Source organism: Tachypleus tridentatus, chromosome 13 (assembly GCF_004210375.1).
Source record: "Tachypleus tridentatus isolate NWPU-2018 chromosome 13, ASM421037v1, whole genome shotgun sequence".
NCBI lineage: Eukaryota > Metazoa > Arthropoda > Merostomata > Xiphosura > Limulidae > Tachypleus > Tachypleus tridentatus.
In genome coordinates, this window is record NC_134837.1 from 123814140 (window position 1) to 123837072 (window position 22933).

The window sequence follows — 22933 nt, forward strand, 5'->3', positions numbered from 1 at the left end:
GACCATCTGTACTTTTCTCATCACGAGTATCGAAACTCGCTTTCTAGCGTTGTACAAAGAAGTTCGTAGACATGGCACTGTCCGACGTCTCCTGCTGGAACGGCGGTAAATCTTTGGATTTACAACGCAAAAATTAGGTGTTCGATTCCCCTCTGTGGATAGCAGTGGCTTTGCTATAAGAAAACACCCACACACTGCGCGACAGGGAGGCTATTTAACATAAGAAATTATCGCGCGTCTATCAACTGACATGTAGACTTGTTGACGTGATAAGGTAGATATAGGCATGTAGTAGATAAATATTTAATGTTTTAAATATCATAAATTTGATACGTATGTTATACTGAGTGGAAAATATATTTTATTAATGTTGGTCAATTGATATTGTTTATTCGATTAATATATTCATATATTTGTTTCATCAACCAATTTTCACATTTTAATATTTTGTGTTCAATATATTTATGTGTTTTAGACACTTCGATGATCCTGATATTTCAGACGCAATCCCTTCCGTGTTTTTCTTGTCAGCAAGAGTGCACGGCTGTTTTATATTTGTGGGTTTGTGAACCAGTGAACCCAAGTCTCGGAGAATTGAGGTGAGGAACAGTCAGTGTCAGATTGGTTTGTTCTAAAGAACAAAACAACATTGGGCTGTAATGTTTCCTTTACTGTCGGGATTGTAACTAACTCCTTAAATCCACTGTTGTCTCACCGAAGAACTCAGTGGTTATTACAAATAAATAAACAACTTATTGTTCGTGTTTTTATTTTCATTCAGTGTGTAGAAACCCATAATTCGTTTTGACTCTGTTTTACAAGTTCATCAGTATCTGATGAAATGAAATAAACTTATTGTTGGTGTTAACAATTAGTAAAACAAAAATAATTTATGATTTAACGTCCATAAGTTAACAGTTAAAACCTTGTTCAGGGGAGTTTACTTTAGATACCAGTTGTTGGTGTTAACAATTAAAATCTTGTTTAGGTGAGTTTACTTTAGATATCAGTTGTTGGTGTTAACAATTAACACCTTGTCCGAGATAGTTTACTTTCGATATCCGTCGTTGTTTATAAGTTTATTGTCAATGTTGTCACATATGTTGTTTGTACATATAACTCTAATTTAAGTTTGTTGCGGTAAATAATCGATCGAAATACCAGATCTATTTTCAATCGAACAAAAGTTTGGTAAAATTAAACTTTATAATTGCAGAACTTGAATGAATCTGATGCTGTGGAACTTAAAACAATCAAACCAAATAGTCAACAAAGTTTAACTGTTTCTAACCTGAACCAATAAGTAATAGAGAATACTACTGACATCAAGGAAGTAACCAATAAGAACTCACCAATACCTGAACTGGTTGAGACTAAAGAGTTTGCAATCACCCCACAATAAGCCCTCAAGACCAAACAGTTCTCTCTGCTACTAGTAACAGCTGACTCTTCTTTACATTCGGTGATATTTGTGAACACATCCTATAAAGTATGTGACGTCACATTTAATATTATCTCATAATAAAGTAAACTGACGTTCAACTGGCTGATAAGGTTAAACAGCAGAGTTTTGACTTCTGTTAGCTCCTGAATATTAAGTTTTCATAATTCGGACCTAAATTAAGGTTTTATAATTGTTTTCGATGAAAGTAAACGGATAAACAATAAACAATCTGAATTGAATTTCTTTCAATAATTTTTTCAATAATTTATCATTTTCATTAGCGAATTCCATGAATCAATAAACAGTGCAGAATTGATTACATTAAAATATATTAACCCTAAAATATGTAATGATATCTTTAAATGTTATTTTCATGTAAATATATATATATGATTAAATTATTGTACGCACCACGTTAAAGATCATATTTAACTTACTGCAGTGGATGTCAGGAATGTCAGTTCTGAAGACAGAACTTATTTCTTTACAAATTATTTGTAAAAGAACAAAAGAAAGAACTGTCCGAATAATTCTATAAATGAGCACTTATCTATCAAAAATAAATTAAACGATTTCATGACGAGGAACACATTTATTAAAAAAATAATAGCATAAATAATGATAAAGTAGAAACTGAACTTCCCACAATGTGGGTAGAATAAAATAATAACAACTCCGCCAGATGGCACTCTCTCAGAAAGATAGGCGAACGTGTTCGATGAATCGAGTTTAGTTTTGTCATAGCAGTTGCATTCAGGTGGAGAACGACGAACACAATAACAAGAAATGTTTAAGAGTTAACTAATCCACTGTAATTGTTTTACGTATGTCACTCTCTCGGTGCTGGTTTCGTTTTTAGAAATATCTGCTTTTAACATGGATAATTATTGTTCTGGTTAATAGGAAGAATTACATGGGTACCTATGTGTGTTCATGCGCGTACTTTAGAGGGATAGACACGTCTGTGTGTGTCCATGCATGTATTCTAAAAGTGGAAGATATTTGTATGTGTTCATACGTGCATTATAAAGGGAGGGAACAGATGTGTGTGTTTTCTTAAAGCAAATTCATATCGGGCTGTCAGCCGAGTCCGCCGAGGGGAATCGAGCTCCTGATTTTAGCGTTGTAAATCCGTAGAGTTACTGCTGTACCAAAATAGGACAAGGGAACACGTACGTGCGTCTCCATGCATGTACTCTAGAGGTAGGGAACACGTCTATGGGTGTGTCTACACTAGAGGGTTACATGTATATATCCATGGAACTGGAGTAATAGAAACTGTCTGATCTTTACAAGTTCCAGACAAACTTTTACACTTTTTAACATTTACTTTAGATTTGAAATACCTCAGGCTAATTTCAGTTTTACCAAAATTAAAACAGAACCAAGAATCAATAGGCAAGTCAGTCCCCTCAAGAATTTTTCTCGCTCTCATTTGTCATTTATTGTCTTAATCCGCTTCTTATATTAAAGCCCGAAATATAATATTCTACGGTATCAAATACCAGCAGAAGCACGTGATACCGGTGACGAAGGAAAGTCCACAGTAAACACTTCCCGCTGTTGACCAAGTTCATACAGTTACCTTAACTTCTCCCTCCTCGTTTCTTATGTCTAATTATTTTTATATTAGCTCGATTACATAAACGGGTGTTGTTATAACCACTGTAATTTTGGACCAATATCTTGTCTACTAACCTTCTGACCGAGTAAAACTTTTAATCTTCCCCTTTATTTTCCCTTCATACTTTTAGAGTTTGCCTCTGAAAAAGAATAAAGCTCCACCTTTCGGAAGGGCTCCAGTAATATGGTTTTTACTTATTTCTATCAAGTCTTCTTAGACTTACATGTTTTTTCAAAGATCATGAATGTAAAACTTTGAACTCACCGTTTGAAAATGTGCAAGAGTTTGATGTCGTCGTGAAACAGAAAGAAACGAGCTAAGCCAATCAGGTTGCCAGTAGGAGTGTCTCTGAATATCGACAGCACTAAACTTCAATATTTAATTATCAGACACCCAGGTGGTCCGAGAATTTTTCAGAGAAGATGGTGAAACTGTACAAATTTTGAGCGAAGTAAGAAAGCTAAAGTTTAGGGAACAAACATATAGGACGTGAGATAATACCTAGGAAACCGTTTAATTTCGTTACTTTAAAATGTATGAATGTTGATTTATATGGTGATGGTTCAAATATGGATATTAATCTAATTTTGCCCGATTGGCTATCATAAATATACTTCTATAGAGTACCTGAAAGTGTTCTGTTTCAAGAGTAAATAAAACCAAATTAAAAGAAGCAAATATTTTTATTGTGTTGTAGCCTAAGGAGTGTATAATTCTTTTTGTTATTAATGGCATGTGCTTATATAATGACGTCATGACAGTACAAATTACATGACGTCATTGTAGTATTTGCTGATTGACTCTCAGAAACACACTACATACAGTACAGTGGTGAAAACGGTTAAAAGAGATGACCCTCGAAACGGTCTTTGGAGTAAGATAAGAAACGGTAGAACCAAAAGATAAGAATATTGTGATAAGCGTAGTAACATGTTTATCTTGATAGATAGGTAGATGGTTAGACATGTGGAAAGATGCACTTGTTAGACAGATAAACAGACAAATGGATAGAAGATTGATTAATAGAAAGATACACAGACAACTCGACATATAGAAAAATATAATATTATATACAGAAAGACATAGACAACTCGATATACAGAAAGTCAGATGCTATATAGAGAGAAATACATAAACAACTTAATGTATAAAAAGACAGATATAATATTATGTACAGAAAGACAGAGACAACTCGATATATAGAAAGAGACATACAATGTTATATACAGAAAGATACACAGAGAACTCGATACCTAGAAAGACAGATAGAATATTATATACAGAATATACCACATCAGAATAAACTGAGCCTCCACAGAACTGTTGGAAGTTTAACTACCCCAGAAGATTGCAACTTATTTTCATCGTTAATACTGAAAAGCAACAACCATAAAGGCTTAACTGTCAATCACAAAGTGGACAGAAAACTAGAAAAAAGTTTGTTTTTAGTACAAAAACAAACAAAACGAATATAATCAATGAACAATATAATCAACCCCACGAACTTTGAATTCAGTAACTTGGAAACACAACCTAAATAATGGTGTGAATTACACAGTGTTAGATTAAAAAATCAGCTCTGAAGATCTCTCTAAGAAAGTACTAACAACATCAAACTCTAATCTTAATCAACATCAAATGATACCAAGTCAAAGACCACAAGAAACATTCGTATCTAATTCATCTGAGACATGAAAAACATTCCAATCAACAAGGGTAATGTAATAACCAATTTCATTGCCAAACCAAAACCAAGTCCATTAAAAAAACTTCGTAGATGAATTTAGTAAAGAAGCTTCAAAAGTACTAAACAACATCAAATCTATAAAACAAAATTTGACATCATCGTAAAGAAAAAAAAGGCTTAAAACTTCTTAGGAAGAATGAAGACATTGCCATACAAAGAACCGATAAAGGAAATTGGATCGTTTGATTCATTATTGATAGATATATTGAATTATACGTGTAAGTTTACCCAACGAAATACTTTCCTCAACCCAGCATAGAACAAACAATTGAGAAAACTACTCAAGATATTGCTAAAATTATTACTAATTCATAATTTTTTGCGTACAAACCTGCCGAAAACACGAAAAATATACTGTTTACCAAAATTCAACTGAACCCACTAACCTAACGCCTAATTGTGTTTTCTTGCAAAATAACGATCCACATAAAAATCCACATTTGAACAGTACTTACATAGTCTAGATAATAACGTCATTATATCTAGCTTTGTCATAATTCTGTTCCCTCAAACCCTTTGTCATGAATCATCACAAATTGCTGCATAAATTATGTCACATAACACCGACAATATAATCAAAATAAAACAGGAACACCAGACATAACTGTTATAACTATTCATATTTATTTGTTTTCAATACAGATCCGTACTTACTTTAGTTACTTCGAATTTCTATGAGAAATACATTACTTTGACCACATTTGTCTTACATCACGAAGAATAAGTAACACGTCAATGTCAATTCCATATATATAAGCCTACTTTTGGCTTAGATATCTTGACTTGTTCTTGTTGTTGTTGCTTTGTTTTTCATCTTAACTTGTTAAAATGAAAAAACAAATTTCATTCAATACAGGAAGTCCTACAATTCACAGTTGAAAACTTTTTTTATTAACGAGTGATGGGATTGGTCGTCATATTATAACGTCCGCATGGCTGAACGGACGAGCATGTTTGGTGTGAACTGGATTCGAACTCGCGACCCGTGAAGTGTCTTATCCACCTAACCATCCCAGACCGAATTAGTAAATAACACTCAAAACATTTTTTTTTTGCTGTATTTTCTTTCGAATGTCAAATAGTCACCTTATTCTTTTCCTGTTTCATTTCACGAATATATTAATACCTAAAAATGCATCTGATAAAAGTACGGTTCACAAAAATCACATATGGCTTCATTGTTTACGTACAGCTGAAAACCTTTACAAACCACGTTTGCCAGTGGATTCTAAAACAGCTGAAAATATTAACTTACGTTGTATGAGAAAGTACATTAGAGTGTTGGTAAAAGTTTTAAAATATATTCACTTCATAATCTGGCCTGGTGCTTTCAGGTAAGGCCTGAACTTACATACGTTTAAACGTTGTATGTATTGTTTGATATATATGTATATATATACATATAAAAATGCCTGTTTTTTCTATCTGCCTTAATCGTCTGTTATACACCTATGTGCCTGTTCTATCTATTATCCAATACATCTGTATGTCGCTCTATCTCGATATTTAATTTAATTTCGAGTTTACTTAATAATTATAAGTATTTCTTTATTACAAGTTACAGTTTTAGCAGTGAGGAAAAATATTACTAAAACAGGTACAACGTTTCACTAACTGGGACGATCTCTCTCCAGAACAAGCGGTTTGTGTTTTTTCCATTTAAATTAATATTTAACGATCCAACAATGTATTTAAATCATAGAATCGCATTTTTTTTTGTTTGTCTGGTTTTTTCATTTCGCACAAAGCTACTCGATGACTATTTGCGCTAGCTGTCCCTAATTTAGCAGCAGTGTACGACTAGAGGGAAGGCAGCTAGTCATCACCACCCACCGCCAACTCTCGGGCTAATCTTTTACCAATGAATAGTGGAATTGACATTATAACGCCCTCATGGCTGAAAGGGCGAGGATGTTTGGTGCGACCGCGATTTGAACCCGCGACCTTCAGATTACGAGTCGAACGCCTTAACCCACATGGCCATGCCGGGCCCGAATCGCAAGTGGTTAGTTATTCATGTTCATATGAACCCACACGAATTTACATATTATTTATTTATAAAGAAACTGAATAAATGAACAAAATTGAACAAATGTTAAACTGTGGGATATATTGCACAACAAATTTTCATAACATTAGGTTAGTGTGATGAAATAATGATCAAACACATACAGACATGTACCTAGCTATTCGTTAACTGTAGGATTGTTTGATTTTATTAACAAGACTTCTCTGATGTTTCTTATGTTAATATCAGCTTGTTTTTTTTGTATGGTGATATTTTGTTCAGAAAATATAGGGTGTTTTTGTTCACACGTTCGTGGACTTGGGAAGAAGGTTCTTGGTGTTCTTTTCACCTGGTGTTCAAATTACGCACTGTCTCACCTGTGTAAAACACTGGACAACTGTCACATTTTATCTTGTAAAGGTTTCCTGGTTTGGTTGGTTCATTATATAGTTTTCTTAAAGTGTTAAATTTTCATTTCAGGTGTGAAAATGAACCTAGTCGTTATATTAAAATGGTATTTATCTGCTGGTATTTTCCTTATTTCGGATAGAGGTATATTAATATTTCATGTGTATGGGATAGTGCAAGTGATAGGTTTTCTTTGTTTTATGGAGTATTTTATCGTTTATTTGTTAAACGTGTCTCACCTGCGCTTATTAAATTCATAATTTTATAGAAAAAATAGCGAACTTTATTTGATTATTAATATATTTATTATTGAAACAAAATAACTAAAGAGCCTAAATATTCTGGTTTACAAAAAAAAGGATTCTTGTGTAGTCTGATTATTTATTTCAACCTATGGTTCAATGTTCGCGCCACGATTGTCGCAGTTGTATTAGGATAAAAGTAAAGCCATAGTTTCACAAAATGTGTGTGTGTGTGTTTATTTATAACAAAGCCACATCTAGCTCTCTGCTGAGCCCACCTAGAGGAATCGAAGCCCTTTGGAAATCCGTAGACTTACTGCTGTACTAGCAGGGCCAGTCTCACGGATAGCTTTCCGTTTAAAAGTGACGCCATAGTCTCACTAATGGCTTTCCGTTTAGACAAGGGTACTGAAAAAACTGGCGGTGGGTGTTGTTCATTTGATGTCCTTCTTACGGTTCAGAATTATAGTCGGCTATGCGCAGACACCTCTGTGTCTAGCGTTTTCTGTAAAAATATTGAATTTTAAGCAATGTTTAGGAATATTTACAATTAAAAACTATGTTATTAAAACTGTAGTTGTATAGAAAACAACCTAATATTAACGATATTCATTGTTGTGAAATAACCAAATGTTAAAATTATTCAGTAAATGTATTTGTTTGGATTTGAGCACAACGCATTACAATTGGGCATCTGTGCTCTGTTAAATAACTTGAATATTTTTTCCAGTAATTTTCATTCACAGTCTAGCACAATGAAGAACATGAAAATTCGGCCGTATATTTCTGTATTTGGATGCTTTCTGATCCATTTTGGACTTGGTACATTTCCTACCTTCCGTAACTTAAATCCATACTTGACATCGTACCTGAAAAACTGAGTTGACGGAACAGTAACTTATGAAAAAGTCAGCTGGGTAGTGTATACGTTTTACGTTGGTGTATCTTTCATACATTTTAGAGGTTGGTTAGGTCTTCAGGTTGGACGACGTAAAGCCATGATCTTTGGCTTGTCCTGCTTCATGTAAGATACCCATAACTCCCTTGGATTTTAAACTAAGAACAGAGACTAAATTCACTTTTCTTTCGTTATCTGACGTGGAATATTAATGAGAATATATTCTGTGGAAATTCAATTGGAAGGTTTACTAAAGACACAACATTAAAAGTGAAGGCGCTTTTCAGTTTGATAAACTGTTAAATTCTTATGTTAATAAACTTTATTTTAATACAGTTTCGTGCGTTGAATTCGAAAATATATATATTTCATTGCATAAATCATAAGGAATAACTGAAATTAACACCTGAGTTCGGAAATATAATGCATAATTTTCTTAAAAAGATATTCGTTTTCTGCATCTAGGAAGCGAAGTAAAATCACAGAGATAAAAATCTATCGTAAAATTATTGTAGTGGTCCCCGCCGGTATACAGTATATCCGTTTACGTGAAGTTCATCTTTGACAAATTTGGTACTTGTGTATTCTTTGGCCACCAACATGTAATCAAAATTTTCTGTTTTTAGAAGTTTCTTTCTAATAGCAAAGTCACATTGGACTATCTGCTATGTCAACTGAGGGGAACCGAACTGCTGATTCTAGCGTTTTAAATCCCATGACTTACCACTGTACCAGCGGGAAACTTGTAAGAAGGAGTGTCCATTTTTATCCGGTTCCCTTTCTCATTGAATGTGATTCACTACAGATGTTTATTGTTTGTTTGTTTATTGACAACTCCATATAGTCGGTCAAAAAGAAATGTGTTGCTCATTTGGTTTTTATCCTTTATTGGGGATAATTTTGAAGGATTGCAAAAAAATATACCCATTGTTCTTGGAACTTGAAATGTGTCTATAACCATTGTAAAATAATTTCAGTTTTAATTTGTAAACCTATAAAGAACAAGAATAATCGTCCTTTTTCAGTACTGTCTTTCTGTTTTCTATTCAAAGAAATACATATTATTTTTTACTTCAGCGCATGAAGTTGTGTAAGAACAGCGCCAATGTATTTGATACATGTATTTCGCTTATTTTCTTAGGTAGGTTTTCGGTATTAGGTTTTTTTATTTCCGATTTATATTTCCTGATTTACAGACGCAAATGCCGAACCTAACAACTCTCTCGAACATTTTAGGGTTATAGAGTACTTTTGTAACTTTTTTTTTCTTTTTGGTTTTCAACTCTAGAGGGGCGATCGCTTCGACGTACTGGAGCATAAAGAAAGGCCTAACAGCTACAATTTTCACGTTTGGTGCACTTCACGTTTTGGGCCAAATGACTGCTTATGGCCAACTAATAGTCACTGCAACGGAGGTACGAGAGTATGTAATTTATGTAACTTTTTTAATTTAGAAAGAAAAAACATATGTATGATGCACAGATATTTTAAAATCACAAGAGACTTTACGCATGGGTGTTTTTGTTTGTTTTATACTTGTAACCTTGTCTAACTATTTTGAAACATTGACATTGTTTAGGTGTTCCTGATTAAAATATTATCCAAACTTAACTTTCGCTAAAGAGTGCAAAAGCGATGGCGTCACACATTTCCCATGGTTCTAAACAAACAACAAGTATTGGTGAAATAGCATGGAAATCGCTGTTTATTTTCAATAAAAGTCAATCAGTAGGGGAGAAAATCAGTACCAGTTAGATGTGGAGAGTTTTCAATACGCAGAAAGTATTCTAAAAAGGCTCTATGCATGCAGATATGAAGAAGAAGACATTTACTATTACGGTCAGTAATAAGTATATTATTTTAGGCGAAACTGACAAATGTCGCGTTCATTGTCCAGAAGAAATTGTTTTAGGTTGGTATATTATTTAAAACTAAACTGATAAATATCGCATTCATGTCCAGAACAAGTTGTTCTAGGTGTGCTATCTGATAAGTATCTTATTTCATGTGTATATTTAGATTTCATATTGTATGATGTGAATAGTGATTTTCAATACAAAAATGCAGATGAAACAAACTACCCAATTAAACGATATCAGACAAATCCACAATACATAACTATAAGAAAGAAGATAATATTTACTATTATTGTTTTTAATAACACTAATGTTGATTTATAATAACTACACTGAATAATATTACGAGGAAGAAAATAACTTTTATTACGATAACCCCAAAATAATGTATTCATCAAATACAAAATTATTGCTTTTAAAAATGTTTTCAAAATTTACGTATTATATTCCATAGTTATTACTCCTTGAAATAAAAAATAAACTTATTGAATACATTTTTTTAAATTTGTTCTGAATACTGTATTAAAGATATTTGTGATTTCATAACTGTTCCCCAATGACACAACAGTATGCCAGGATGATTTATAACGCTAGAAACCGAGTTTCCATACGAGTGGCTGGCAGAGTACACAGTCCTTTGTGTAGCCTTGTGGTTAACATAAAACAAACAAATTTATTCAATACTTTATTCATAAACTGAAGATATTGCTAATATATCACCAAAACGTGCAATTGTTTTAGTTATTCGAGAATTAATAAAGACGTTAAATTAAGACCTCTGATGGAACATCAATTCATTTGTTTGTTATTATTATTGCATTAGATTCTTCATGAAGAGAGTGAAGGTAAGAAACTCATAGATAAGTTAGGTGACGACTGCCATATATGCGTTTGCAATGATACCTTGTATTATTAACCTAGGCCTAAATTTTTTAATATCTTGTTTATTCTTTGGTGAACCTAAAAAATGATGAGTTATTTTTTGCTCTGGCTGTTGACTGCTGTTGTACGCGATGACGAGATCACTTTCCATACGTTTCCCTATGAAGCCGACAACGTGTAGTTTTTTTCACAACGAGCGAGCATGTTGATATGGTAACTTGAAGTCACATTTCGGGTCTTTTATGGGATCATATATGTATAAGATTTATTATCATTAACTCTTTCAAGTATGATTATTATGTCTGCAGTGACGTAGGCCTATACAGACTGATACGAATTCTTTTGTCAGTATTAACCGCTTGCTCTTTTTTAATGTTTTTAAATTTTTATTCAGTGGTTTCCAGAGAAGAAAAGCACAGTAATAGGAATACTTACTTCAGGATATGCTGCTACTCCTCTTTTAATGAACAATGTACAGACGTTTTTCGTTAACCCTAACAACCTGGAGCCTGCGTCTGATGGGTAAGATTGTCCAAAAAAAATGACGGAGAGAATTTTGTAGAATTTTTTATACTGCTCGCTGTGTTTTTGTAAGCTATATTCTCGATGTGGCAATTTTCTTCTTTACAAGAAATACCTACTGATTATGGATATCACACTAGTTATAGAACGTTAATAAAACGAATACTACTAGTCTCATGGGTAAGACTGTCAGAAACAAAATGGCGGAGAGAACTGTGTAGGGTTTTTTTAAGGCCTACAACACATAAAAATTGCCAAAGCAAAATTAAAGAACAAATTAATTAATATTTTATACTAGTAGAGACTGGGTCTCTTTCATAGTGGGAGTGGGGGCGCTGTGTGTTTCATATTAAAACGAGTTTACGAATAGATTACACACTATAAAATATTTATAATGATTGTATAACAATTTTGTGTTTGCTAATGAAAATCATGATGGTAATGATGGAACTTGATTATTAATAATATTTGGGACACTCGCCTGAAAACACAGATGAAAGTTTGCAAGATAGTAATACTATAATTATTAGGTGTGAGTGTGTGGGGTGTTGAATCTGATTTTGAAACTTTCATGATAACCTTTAATTATTTTTAATACCACGAATAATGTAGCGAACTTCCAGAAAAAAATTACATGTTATTTTAATTGAGATGTTCATATTTTTCCTTCTGATTGGTAGTTTCGTATGTTTCTTCACACTAATGTAGCTACATATTTTCTAAATGGTTGATTTATGCATCCTTTCTCGCCGAACGTATTTATGTTTTTTAATTGGTCAGCTCATATATTTTCTTCGACTAATATATTCTTTTATATGTTACATCAACTAGTTTTCACATTTTGTCTTCAATACATTTGTATGTGTTTCAGATACTTTGATGATCCTGATGTTTTAGACACAGTTCCTTCAGTGTTTTTGTTGATGGCAGGAGTACACGGCTGTTTTTTATTTGTAGGTTTGTTACTCTACAGTGAACCAAAGTCTTGGGAAGTGGAGGTAGGGAACAGTTCGTGTTAGATTGGTTTGTTCTATGAAAGAATGCCTAATTGGGCTATATGTTTTATTTACTACGGAAAATCTAACTCCAGATTGTAATCTTCCAACTCCATGATTTCCATGCTGTCTCACCGAAGGACTCTGTAGTCAGTACAAATAAATAACTTACTGTTAGTGCTTTTGTTTTCTTTCAATGTCAAAAAAACTACAGTTCTTTGTACTGTGTTTCACAAATTCATCAGTAACTAATGAAATAAAATAAACTCGTAGTTGTTGTTAACAATTAGTGAAAGGAAAATAGTTTGTTATTTAGCGATCGTTAGTTAGCGTTTAAAACCTTGTTCAGGAAAGTTTTTAAAATTTTAGTTTAGATAACACTTGTTGGTGTTAACAGATAAAACCTTGTTTAGGAGAGTTTACTTTAGATACCAGTTGTTGGTGTAAACAGTTAAAACCTTGTTTGGTATAGTTTACTTTCGATATGCGTCGTTCTTTATAAATTTATTGTCAATGTCGTTAAAGATGTTTGTGCATATAACTGTAATTTGGGCTTGTTGCAGTAAATAATGCATCGATATATCAGATCTATTTTTAATCGATCAAAAGTTTGATGAAATTAAACTTTATAGTTACAGAAATCAGATGAACCTGATGCTCTCGACCTTAAAAAAATCAAACCAAACTGTCAACAAAGTTTGAGTGTTTTTAACATGGACCAGAAAGGGCGAGATAACACTGTGGACATCAAGGAAGTGACCAATGAGAACTCACCAGGACCCACATTGGTTGAGTCTAAAGACCTTGCAGTAACCCCACAAGAAGCCCTCAAGACCAAACAGTTCTATCTGCTAGTTATAACGGCTGTCTGTTCTTTTCACTCAGTAACATTCGTGAACACATTCTACAAAGTATGTGACATCACATTTAATATTATTTAATAATAAAGTAAACTCGCGTTATGGGGCCAGTGACGGATAAGGTTATTAAGGACTTTTAATTCTGTTATCTCCTGAACATTACGTTTTCATAATTCGGTCCTACATTAAGGTTTTATGACAACAGCTATAACTGTCTGAGATGAAAGTAAACGGATAAAGTGAATTATTAAATAAACAATCTCAACTGAGTTTATCATTTACATTTTCGTCAATCAGTAGAGTGCAGATTGATTTAAATTAAAGTATATTAACCCTAACATATGTAATGATATTTTAAAATTTTATTTTCATGTATATATATATATATACATTTCTAGATATTTGGTCAATCATTCATTCACGATGATACGTTTCTCGCTTCTGTTGGTTCTGTGTCTTCAGCGTTTCACGCACTCAGTAGAAGCTTGATAGGCGTAATTCAACAAAAAACTTCTTACAAGGTGTGTTTATGTTCAAATATTAAAATATTAATTGTTTCATATTTTTAGAGAACAAGCAGAATATCTATTTTTAAAATATTTTGTAACCTATATAAATACATACTTTTATTATTAAATAAAATAAAATAGCTAGAATCTTTTACGTATAGACTTTTGGCGTCACTTCTAACGTGTTTGTTGGTAAAGTCAAAGCTACACAATGAGTTATGTATTCCTCTCACTAATTGCTGGTATCGAAACCCAGTTTTTACATTGATAAGTCTAATTTACGATGAGCCATTGAAAACTTTCTAATGTGGATATCTACTGCATCCCTGTAGTACACGAAATAAACCACTTCAAAAACAATGTCCTAGAAGAAATAACAAAACTAAAGCTTCACATTCTGTTAAAAAATATGAATATAACAAATACAAATTAAAAACTAAGATAAGATATAGTTTAAAATAAAAACATCATTAATAACTAGCTCAGATATAAAGGTCTTTATCCCCTTAATAATTTAATTATTAAATTCTTCAATAAATTATTCAAGGGCCATCAGGGTGAGTTGTCCCTAAAGTAATAAACTGGAAAGAAAGCAGTTACTTTACACCACCTACCGGAAAATATTTGCCTTATCTTTTAACAATGAAAAGGGAAATTGATTGAAACACCTTCATGAGAGAAAAAACGAGCATGTTCGGTGATAGAATTTGCACCTGCTATTTGCATACTAAGAGTAGACTGATCTACTTACCAGATTTATCCGAATAGTGGTACATATAATGAAAACAATCTGATGAACTAACGTTATTATATAACTCATAATAATAATAATAAGTTGTCGTATAATTTTATTAATTGGTATACAGTATCATGTTAGTCTAGTGAATGCTATTATTTGTGATTGTAATTTCTTGTTTATCTTCAAAATTAACATAATTTGTTGTATTTGATTGACGAATAAATGCATTTTAAGTTTAGAATTTTTATTTTATTTTACAGTCAACTGTTTTAATTTTGTTCGGAATGAAGACGGTGTTATTATTCACGTTGATCGCGTCATCTACTGGGGGTAAAGCGATGTTTCTAATATGGGTTTCTGTTTTGTACGCCACCTTTCCAATCTGTTTTATTTGTATCCCAGCTGTTAATGCCGAGGTGTTTGGAATGAAGTACACCGTTGTTATCTATGGAATGATTCTATTTATGGCGGTAAGACCATGGGAGCTGGAGTAATAGAATAAGTTCTTAACTAAGCCTAACCCACTACTGAACACATATATGAGTTGATGTCCTTTTAATTAAAAAATCTAAAGATATTTGATCGCTATTTTTAGTCATGACATATTTATCTCGAAATCCATTACAAGCTATTTTTACATTTTACAGTGAGTTATCAAAGAGCATTTTATTAGAATAATAATAAGTATAATTAGCATACAAATGCTGTTGCCCCTCGCTAGTAAAGCGGATGGTCTACGAATTTACAACGATAAAAATAGGTGTTCGATTACCCTCGAGGGGCTCTGCAGATAACCCAAAGTGGCTTTGCTATACAAAAACACATACACAAATGGCGTTTTTTCCTTTTAATTGATAAGGAAAAAAAGGGTGGATAGAGCGATCTTGTACATTTGAAGACATTAATAGCAAACCATTTCCAAGACATTTCTATATTGAAATGTTTTCTCATTCTAATCAAAAGTTTATTGTTATTATCTTTGCTAGATTTAACTGCATTAGTGAAGTATCAGGATATGAAAGCTCATATGGTAGCTGGAATATCGAAATATTAGGTCAATAAAATTACGTTCTGGAAATACAGGTCGTGGTTTTATTTGCAATAATAAAGGGATCGAAAACTGAATGGGAATCGATATATTTTATGTCTAGTTACGTCTCGTCTAATTTCCTCATTTTGCCCGAAATATAAAATATTTATGTTAGACAAATTATTTTCATTGTTTTACTTTGGTTGATGATAAAGTTGTTTTTTTTTTGTCTCAAAGTATCGTGTGGATGGTGTGGAATGTTTTGTATAATGGCAATTGTCACTTCTTTCGGTGGGTATTTTATTGTGATATAAATTATAATTTACTATTCTTCCTTAGTGAAATTTTACCTCCAGAGGTAAAAAATGAATCATTTTGAACGAAGCTGACACGTGTTGTGCTTTAAATAAAATTTAAAGGTTAGAAATTTTAATAAGACACGAATAAGGCTTATGTCAATCTTGTTTGTTTTATAGTACTTCATAATTTCGGACTTGAGAAGGTGTAGTGATATATACTCGATCTGTTTTTCGGTTTCCATGTATCCTTGTTACCATTTTGTTTCCAGAATCTAACCAACAGCAAACGGAAACTTCTAAAGCACAAGATGACGAGGAGAAACGTACCTATGGAAGCGCTGCTTTTAAAGAATATTAAACATTTGCTCTGAAATAAATAACTTTTTATTTAAACACCGACCCAACTTTCATTACAGGAAATTTTACTGATTTAAATATTCAGAGTGTTAAACCTAATTACATTCTAGATATATACAACACACGCTGACTAGAATCATCATAATGTCTTAGATATACTGTACTATCATACAATATAGAATCAAAAATACACATGAAATAACATACTTATACTCGAAATATTATTCAGAGTAGTAATTGTAAATTAATATTAGTGTTATAAAATGCAATAATAGTAAATATCTTCTGTCTTGTATTTACGTATTGTGGATGTGTCTGTTATCAATTAAAAGAGTGGTTTGTTTCATCTACATTTTTGTACTAAAAATCACTATTCACATCATACAATATAGAATCAAAAATACACATGAAATAACATACTTATCAAATAGCACACCTAAAAAACTTGTTATGGACATTGAAAGCGATATTTATCAGTTTAGCCTAAAATAATATACCTGTTACTGACCGTAATGTTAATTGTCTTGTTCTTCATATCTGCATGCACAGAGTGTATTAGAATACTTTCTGTGTACTGAAAACTCTCTACATCTAACTGGTAGTGATTTTTCTCCCCTGCTGTTGACTTTGATTCAAAATAAATAGCGACTGCGACGCTGTTTCACCAAAGCTTGATGTTTGTATAGAACCATGAAAAAAGTGTGACGTCACCGCTTCTGCACTTTTCAGGGAAAGTTAAGTTTGTATAATATTTTAATCAGGAACCCCTAAACAATATGAATGTTTCGAAATAGTTAGACAATGTTACAAGTATAAAACAAACAAAAACACCCATGCGTAAAGTCTCTTGGGATTTTAAAATAAATCTGTGAATCATACATAGGTTGTTATTTCTAAATTCAAATAGTTACATATTGCTATACATAAATTACATACTCTTCTACCTCCATTGCTGTGACTGTAGGTAGGCCATAAGCACTCACTGGGCCAAAAAATGTGAAGTGTACCAAACGTGAAAATTGTAGCTATTAAACCTGCCTTTATGTTCCAGTTCGTCGAAAGAGTAGTTAGGTTCGGTATTTGCATCAGTAAATCAGGAAATTTAATCTAAAATAAAAGATTAACAACGAAAACCTAGCTCAGAAAATTGACCAAAGACCTTTTTCTTGTATTTTCGATGTTTAAATAACAGAAATATATGTATTACATACTTTGGTGCTTTTCGGTTTCATGAACTGTTACATTTTTATTTTAATAAACGTTATTCTAACACAACATAATACGCTGAATTAAAAATAATATCTATTTTTTTAAAACAAACAGAAAGACAGTACTGAAAAAGGACGGCTAAACTTATTCTTGTTCTTTACAGAACACATACACAGAAGCAGACATGAAACAACTGGAAAAAAAACTTATAAAAAACCAACTGGAAAAAGTTTGTATCTTCTATTATTGTTATTTCGAATATTGTTATTTCACTAATATTCTTAATGAAGTAAAGAATGCGTCAACATCTAGAAACTCGTAACGCTCTGTGTCTGTCGCTCTCTGTACAAATTGATACGAGTTAGAATTTTGTATCTTCTATTATTGTTATTTCGAATAGTGTGTGACCTATGTAGCCATTGGTTCTGTTATACAGTACTTTACAAGATTTGGGCTGTAAACGGGAATTTGTTTTTTACCTTTACCTGTACGGGCGTGGAAACAAATAACCCTCATCAACCGTTACAGCTGGTATAGATATATCTCAACATGAAGGTGGTTCATTCTGGTAAATAGACACTGTACAAGTTAACTGTGAATCATGGTAATGTTCATTTGTTCGCCTGTGTTCCTTTTTTATCTGATGAATGTCAATGAAACAAATACCCCACCTATAAAGATGGTTATTGTTTTTAAAAATTTCACATAGACTAAAGAACACAGAACGTTTAAAGAACTGCACTTACGTAATTCCTCATCCTTCCCCCAAAGAGTAAAGCTTCAACAAACACTAAAAACACAAAGCATTAATAAATAATTATTACAATCGTTCAGTAATCATGAGTATCGACATCTGCTCCACACATTTCTTTTAGGATACTTGTTCCTTAACACCCCTTCCAAGGGTCGAGTCTCCAGGTTCATCTAGCCCAGTAAGTAGGGTTACTTATTTGTTGTCAGTGATCCTGAATAAACTTCAAAGTTGATATTGACTGTTAACCAATACAAGTATTATTTTCACTATCTAGACAATTTGATAGAAACAGATCCCTCCCCCCTCAGTGGCACAGCAGTGTGTCTGTGGACTCACTCACACCACTAAAAACCAGGCTTAGATACCCTTGGTGTCCATAGCACAAATCGCCCATCATGAGGGTTTGTGCTTAATTCCAAACAAGAAACAGATCCAAATTAAGAAAAAAACAATTAATCTTTTATGTATTTCTTATTTTATTATCCCATTTTATCTGTTTTCTAAATGTTTTATACTTCTTAAAAAAGACAAACAAATATTAATGCACATGCTGTAAGCAAGCCTTCTCAGAAAAGGCTCAGATTACTTCTATCTTTTTAGGCCCCTGTCTATAATAAATTTTTAAAAATGAGACTAACATTAGCTGAAAAGTTTACTTGTTTGAAGTTAAGCACAAAGCTACACAATGGGCTATTATTGCTCTGCCCACCACGTGTATCGGAACCCGGTTTATAGCGTTGTGCGTCTTTACAGTAAATTGAATATTTGTAGTTTGAGGTTAGATAGAAAGTCAGACATCTTTGTGATATGGGTGATTAGTGCATCATAATTTTTTAAAATCATTTTTCTAATGTAGTTCCCATAGAGGTCAACGTGTTTTGTTTTTGTTTTTTTAGTTTCTTAATGTAAATCTTCATTTTGGCTTTGGTGAAGAGGTTGTATAATGGTGTCTACGTGTGTATTAAGAGGATTGATGCTTAATGGAAAATTGGGAGTAACTATGTCTTACATAATTATGGTCTTGGTTGTTATTGGAAATGTTTTTAGGAGTGGTGAAGACTGTAGAATAGTATTTGAAAAGATTGGTTTAATCTTCGTCTGTGATATTGTAACGTTTTATTGTGAGATATATTTAAGATTTGTCGTTGCAAAAGCGATTTAAATTTTTCGAGAACTTTCCTTGATCATGTTCTGTTGTTTTTTATTGACTGACAGAAGCTTTACCAGTTTCCAATATGGATCTCCCCAACAGACTTGCGGTATGTCTGCAGACTTTTACTGCTAAAAAATGGGGTTTCCATTCTTGTGGTGGGTGTAGCACGGATAACCTTTTGTGCTCGGCATGGCCAGGTGGTTAAGGGGCTCGACTCGTATTCCAAGGGTCGCGGATTCGAATCCCGTTACACTAAACATGCTCGCACTTTCAGCCGTGGGGCGTTATAATGTGACAGTCAATTCCACTGTACGATGATAAAAGAGTAGCCCAAGAGTTGGCGGTGGGTGTTGATGACTAACTGCCTTCCTTCTAGTCTTACACTGATAAATTAGGAATGGTTAACAAAGATAACCCTCGTGTAATTTTGCGCGATATCCAAAAAACAAAACAACAAACCAGTTTTCCTTATGCTGGGACACGATTAATTTTTCTTGATGTGGTTGTTTGTGTCTTTTATTAAGGTTTTAGACTTAAGGCTGGTATTTCCAGTGAATGAGATTGGGTTTCAGGAGTTGAATTCAGGTTATTTCGAGTTTTATTTTGTGCATGTTTTGACTGATAATGGTTTGAAGTCGGTGGTACTTTGTAAGTGGAAAGTGGTGCTGGTGTTGCGTGATTAGGAATAGGATATTGTAATATGTTTCTTTGTTTAAAATTAAGAACAAAGCTACACAATGAGCTATCCATCACGGGTATCGAAACTCGATTTCAAGCGGTGTGAGTCTACTAACATAGCGTTGTACCACTGGGGGAGGGTCTACGTAAATTATATCAATTATACGACTTTATCTTTAGATTGGGGAAGGATACGTTAAGAATTTTCTGAGCAAGTAACATAAACGCTTGAGAATTCTGTGATTTGTACCCCACTGGTACAGCCGTAAGTCTACGGACATACAACGCTAAAATTAGAGGTTCGATTCCTCTCGATGGACTCAGCAGATTGCCCAATGTGGCTTTGACATAAGAAAACACACACACACATTCTGTAATTTAGGTATACTTTTTTAGTTATAGCTAGGAAAGGAAAATTATTGTCGAGTGAGAGAAAGATTTCATTAATTGCTATTATGTCTACACTAAAATTTTGGTTAAGGTTAAATAGTTCGTGATAGTTTCTTTGTATCTTTTCAACAACCTTGAATGTTTATATATAAAAATTAGAGTCTTTTAACTTTGACCTAGGATAAGTGAGGTTGATCCTTCCTACGATTAACGTGTTCAAGTTACGGGGGTCAACATCATGGAGGGCAAAGTACTTGGCTTCAACCGCTGGAGGCCAGTTCGATGCAGCTTTGGATAATAGCTATCTGTTCTGCATTTGACCGTAGCTTACTGGAAGATCTAGTACAAGGGCTTACAAGTGGCTCTGGTATAAGGGCTTTCTGGTAGATCTGGTATCCACGCGTGTCGAGGTAATCAAAGTTGGTCACCGCTCAGCGGACTGGGGTTTAAGTTCCGAGTGGGGACTGGAACTGAATGTTTTCTTATTTCTTCACCCTATGACGTGGTGGGATATTTGTTGAACTGATGTAGGCCGGGTTATCAGGTAAACAACAAGAAAGGCTCCAACTTGCTTTGCACTAACAAAAACGAAAAAAACAAAACACGTCGTAACATGGTTTTGTAGTTGCTAGGAGAAACTGTTTGTTGTGATAGTATTGATTGATCATAGCATTCGTACTCTATTACGAAAACAAACATAAAAAAAGCGAATATTGCCTAAAAAGAAACAATTTTTATGACATGTTCTGCACGGAGAAGTGTTCGCATGGTTCTCTTTAGTGGAAAACAACTCATTACATCAAAACGATTTAATTTTCAGACTTCAAACGTTTTATCCTATAAACCATTTTGTTTTTATAAATTACAAGTGCATATAATTATTGATAAAATATAAATTGTTTTTTTTTTAACAACACCAGTTTCTCAGTACTACATTTAAAAATAACAGCAATAAAGATATAATCAAACTCTTATATACCGTCCAAGTGATAGTTGTGTTCTTGTTGTGAGGAGGGTACTTTTAATTAAAACTGTGTTCTGTTACACATACAACAATTATTTTTCTAATTGTATGAATCTTGAATACCCCAAGTAGGTATTTTTTATGGAGTTGTATCTACAACGGCCCCTCGCTAGTACAGCGGTAAGTCTCCGGATTTACAACTCTAAAGTCAGGGGTTCGATTCCCCTCGGTGGGCTCAGCAGATAGCCCGATGTGGCTTTGCTATAAGAAAAATACACAAACACACTGTTTACGGTGGTAAAATGGAGATGTGTATGTGTTTTAAATGCACATCTAAATATACACAAATGTTCTCTTAGTTTAGAGATAGAGGTGAGGAGTATCATATTTTTCAGAAAAAAATAACGCAGGTTATTATTTGATTACATTTTTTATTTCGATTCAATAAGAATAGCATTGCTTACGTCTTTGACCACGTGAATATTTCAAATCTTAAAAGCCCATGCGGTAAAATAAATGTTTACAACAACTACATGTAGTTCTATTGTTTTCCTCTAGCTAAACAGTGATTGGCTGTAGATTCTCAAGTATATTCAAGACATACCTACCAACATTTAGCCATCTGGCTCATATTCTGAAAGAGTGAAACTTTCTGTTAAAGATCTAAAGTTGCTTCTCTTCATACGATGGCTCGCAGCTTTTAGGTAAGGGTTAAACCTTTTCAGATAGTTTTAAACGTAATTCCTCTCCACACACGCACACTTTAAACGTTACTGTCGTTGTATAGCTACCTGGACAGTCACACTACTAAGACATTTCAGTTTTAACTCACAAAATATTAACAAATAACGTCAAAAAAAGAAACTAGCACATAAGACACTTGTTCATCTGTTATGTCTTTCGTAGATCATCCTTTAAATAATCTCCTTCACCAAGTGATTACAAGATCTGGTTTGAATATCAAAATCATACAAAAATGTGTTAGAAACCTGAAGGATATTCTCACTCGGTCAGCCTTTAATAACGACAATGTGTGTAAATATGAAAAAAAGTGTTGGGTAACGAATAATATCTTAGAGACGTCCTGCATGTTTAAAAATTATGGTTTGTTTTGAATTTCAAACAAAGCTACTCGAGGGCTATCTACGCTCCTGCACACTTAAAAACAGTCTATAAACTTACGTGTGTACGGTGTTTGGCCACGAACATGATCGTTTCAAAGAACACATTCGTGCCACAATAAAGATGTTAAACATTACTTAATAGAACTTATATAATCAAAATTGTAGAAAGTTGTGACAATTTTCCCGAGAAAAAATATAACTAATCACTTTCGATTCAGTCCAGACGTTCTTCCATTAATAG

General features: G+C 33.2%; 1 protein-coding gene across 4 annotated transcripts; it reads left to right on the forward strand.

Moving 5' to 3' along the window:
- Positions 1-9663: 9663 nt before the first annotated feature.
- Positions 9664-16758, forward strand: LOC143237879 (apicoplast pyruvate carrier 1-like). 4 transcript variants are annotated; one of them, XM_076477581.1, is made up of 7 exons: positions 9664-9786; positions 11504-11631; positions 12503-12629; positions 13259-13537; positions 13885-14007; positions 14995-15204; positions 16333-16758. In XM_076477581.1, exons 1-7 carry the CDS (start codon positions 9748-9750, stop codon positions 16432-16434), a joined length of 1008 nt encoding a protein of 335 aa, XP_076333696.1. In that variant the 5' UTR covers positions 9664-9747; the 3' UTR covers positions 16435-16758. The 4 variants fall into 4 exon arrangements, with proteins under 4 accessions (XP_076333696.1, XP_076333698.1, XP_076333697.1 ...); XM_076477582.1 differs by lacking the exon at positions 9664-9786 and adding an exon at positions 10027-10283; XM_076477583.1 differs by lacking the exons at positions 9664-9786; positions 11504-11631 and adding an exon at positions 10025-10283.
- The last annotated feature ends 6175 nt before the right edge of the window (positions 16759-22933 follow it).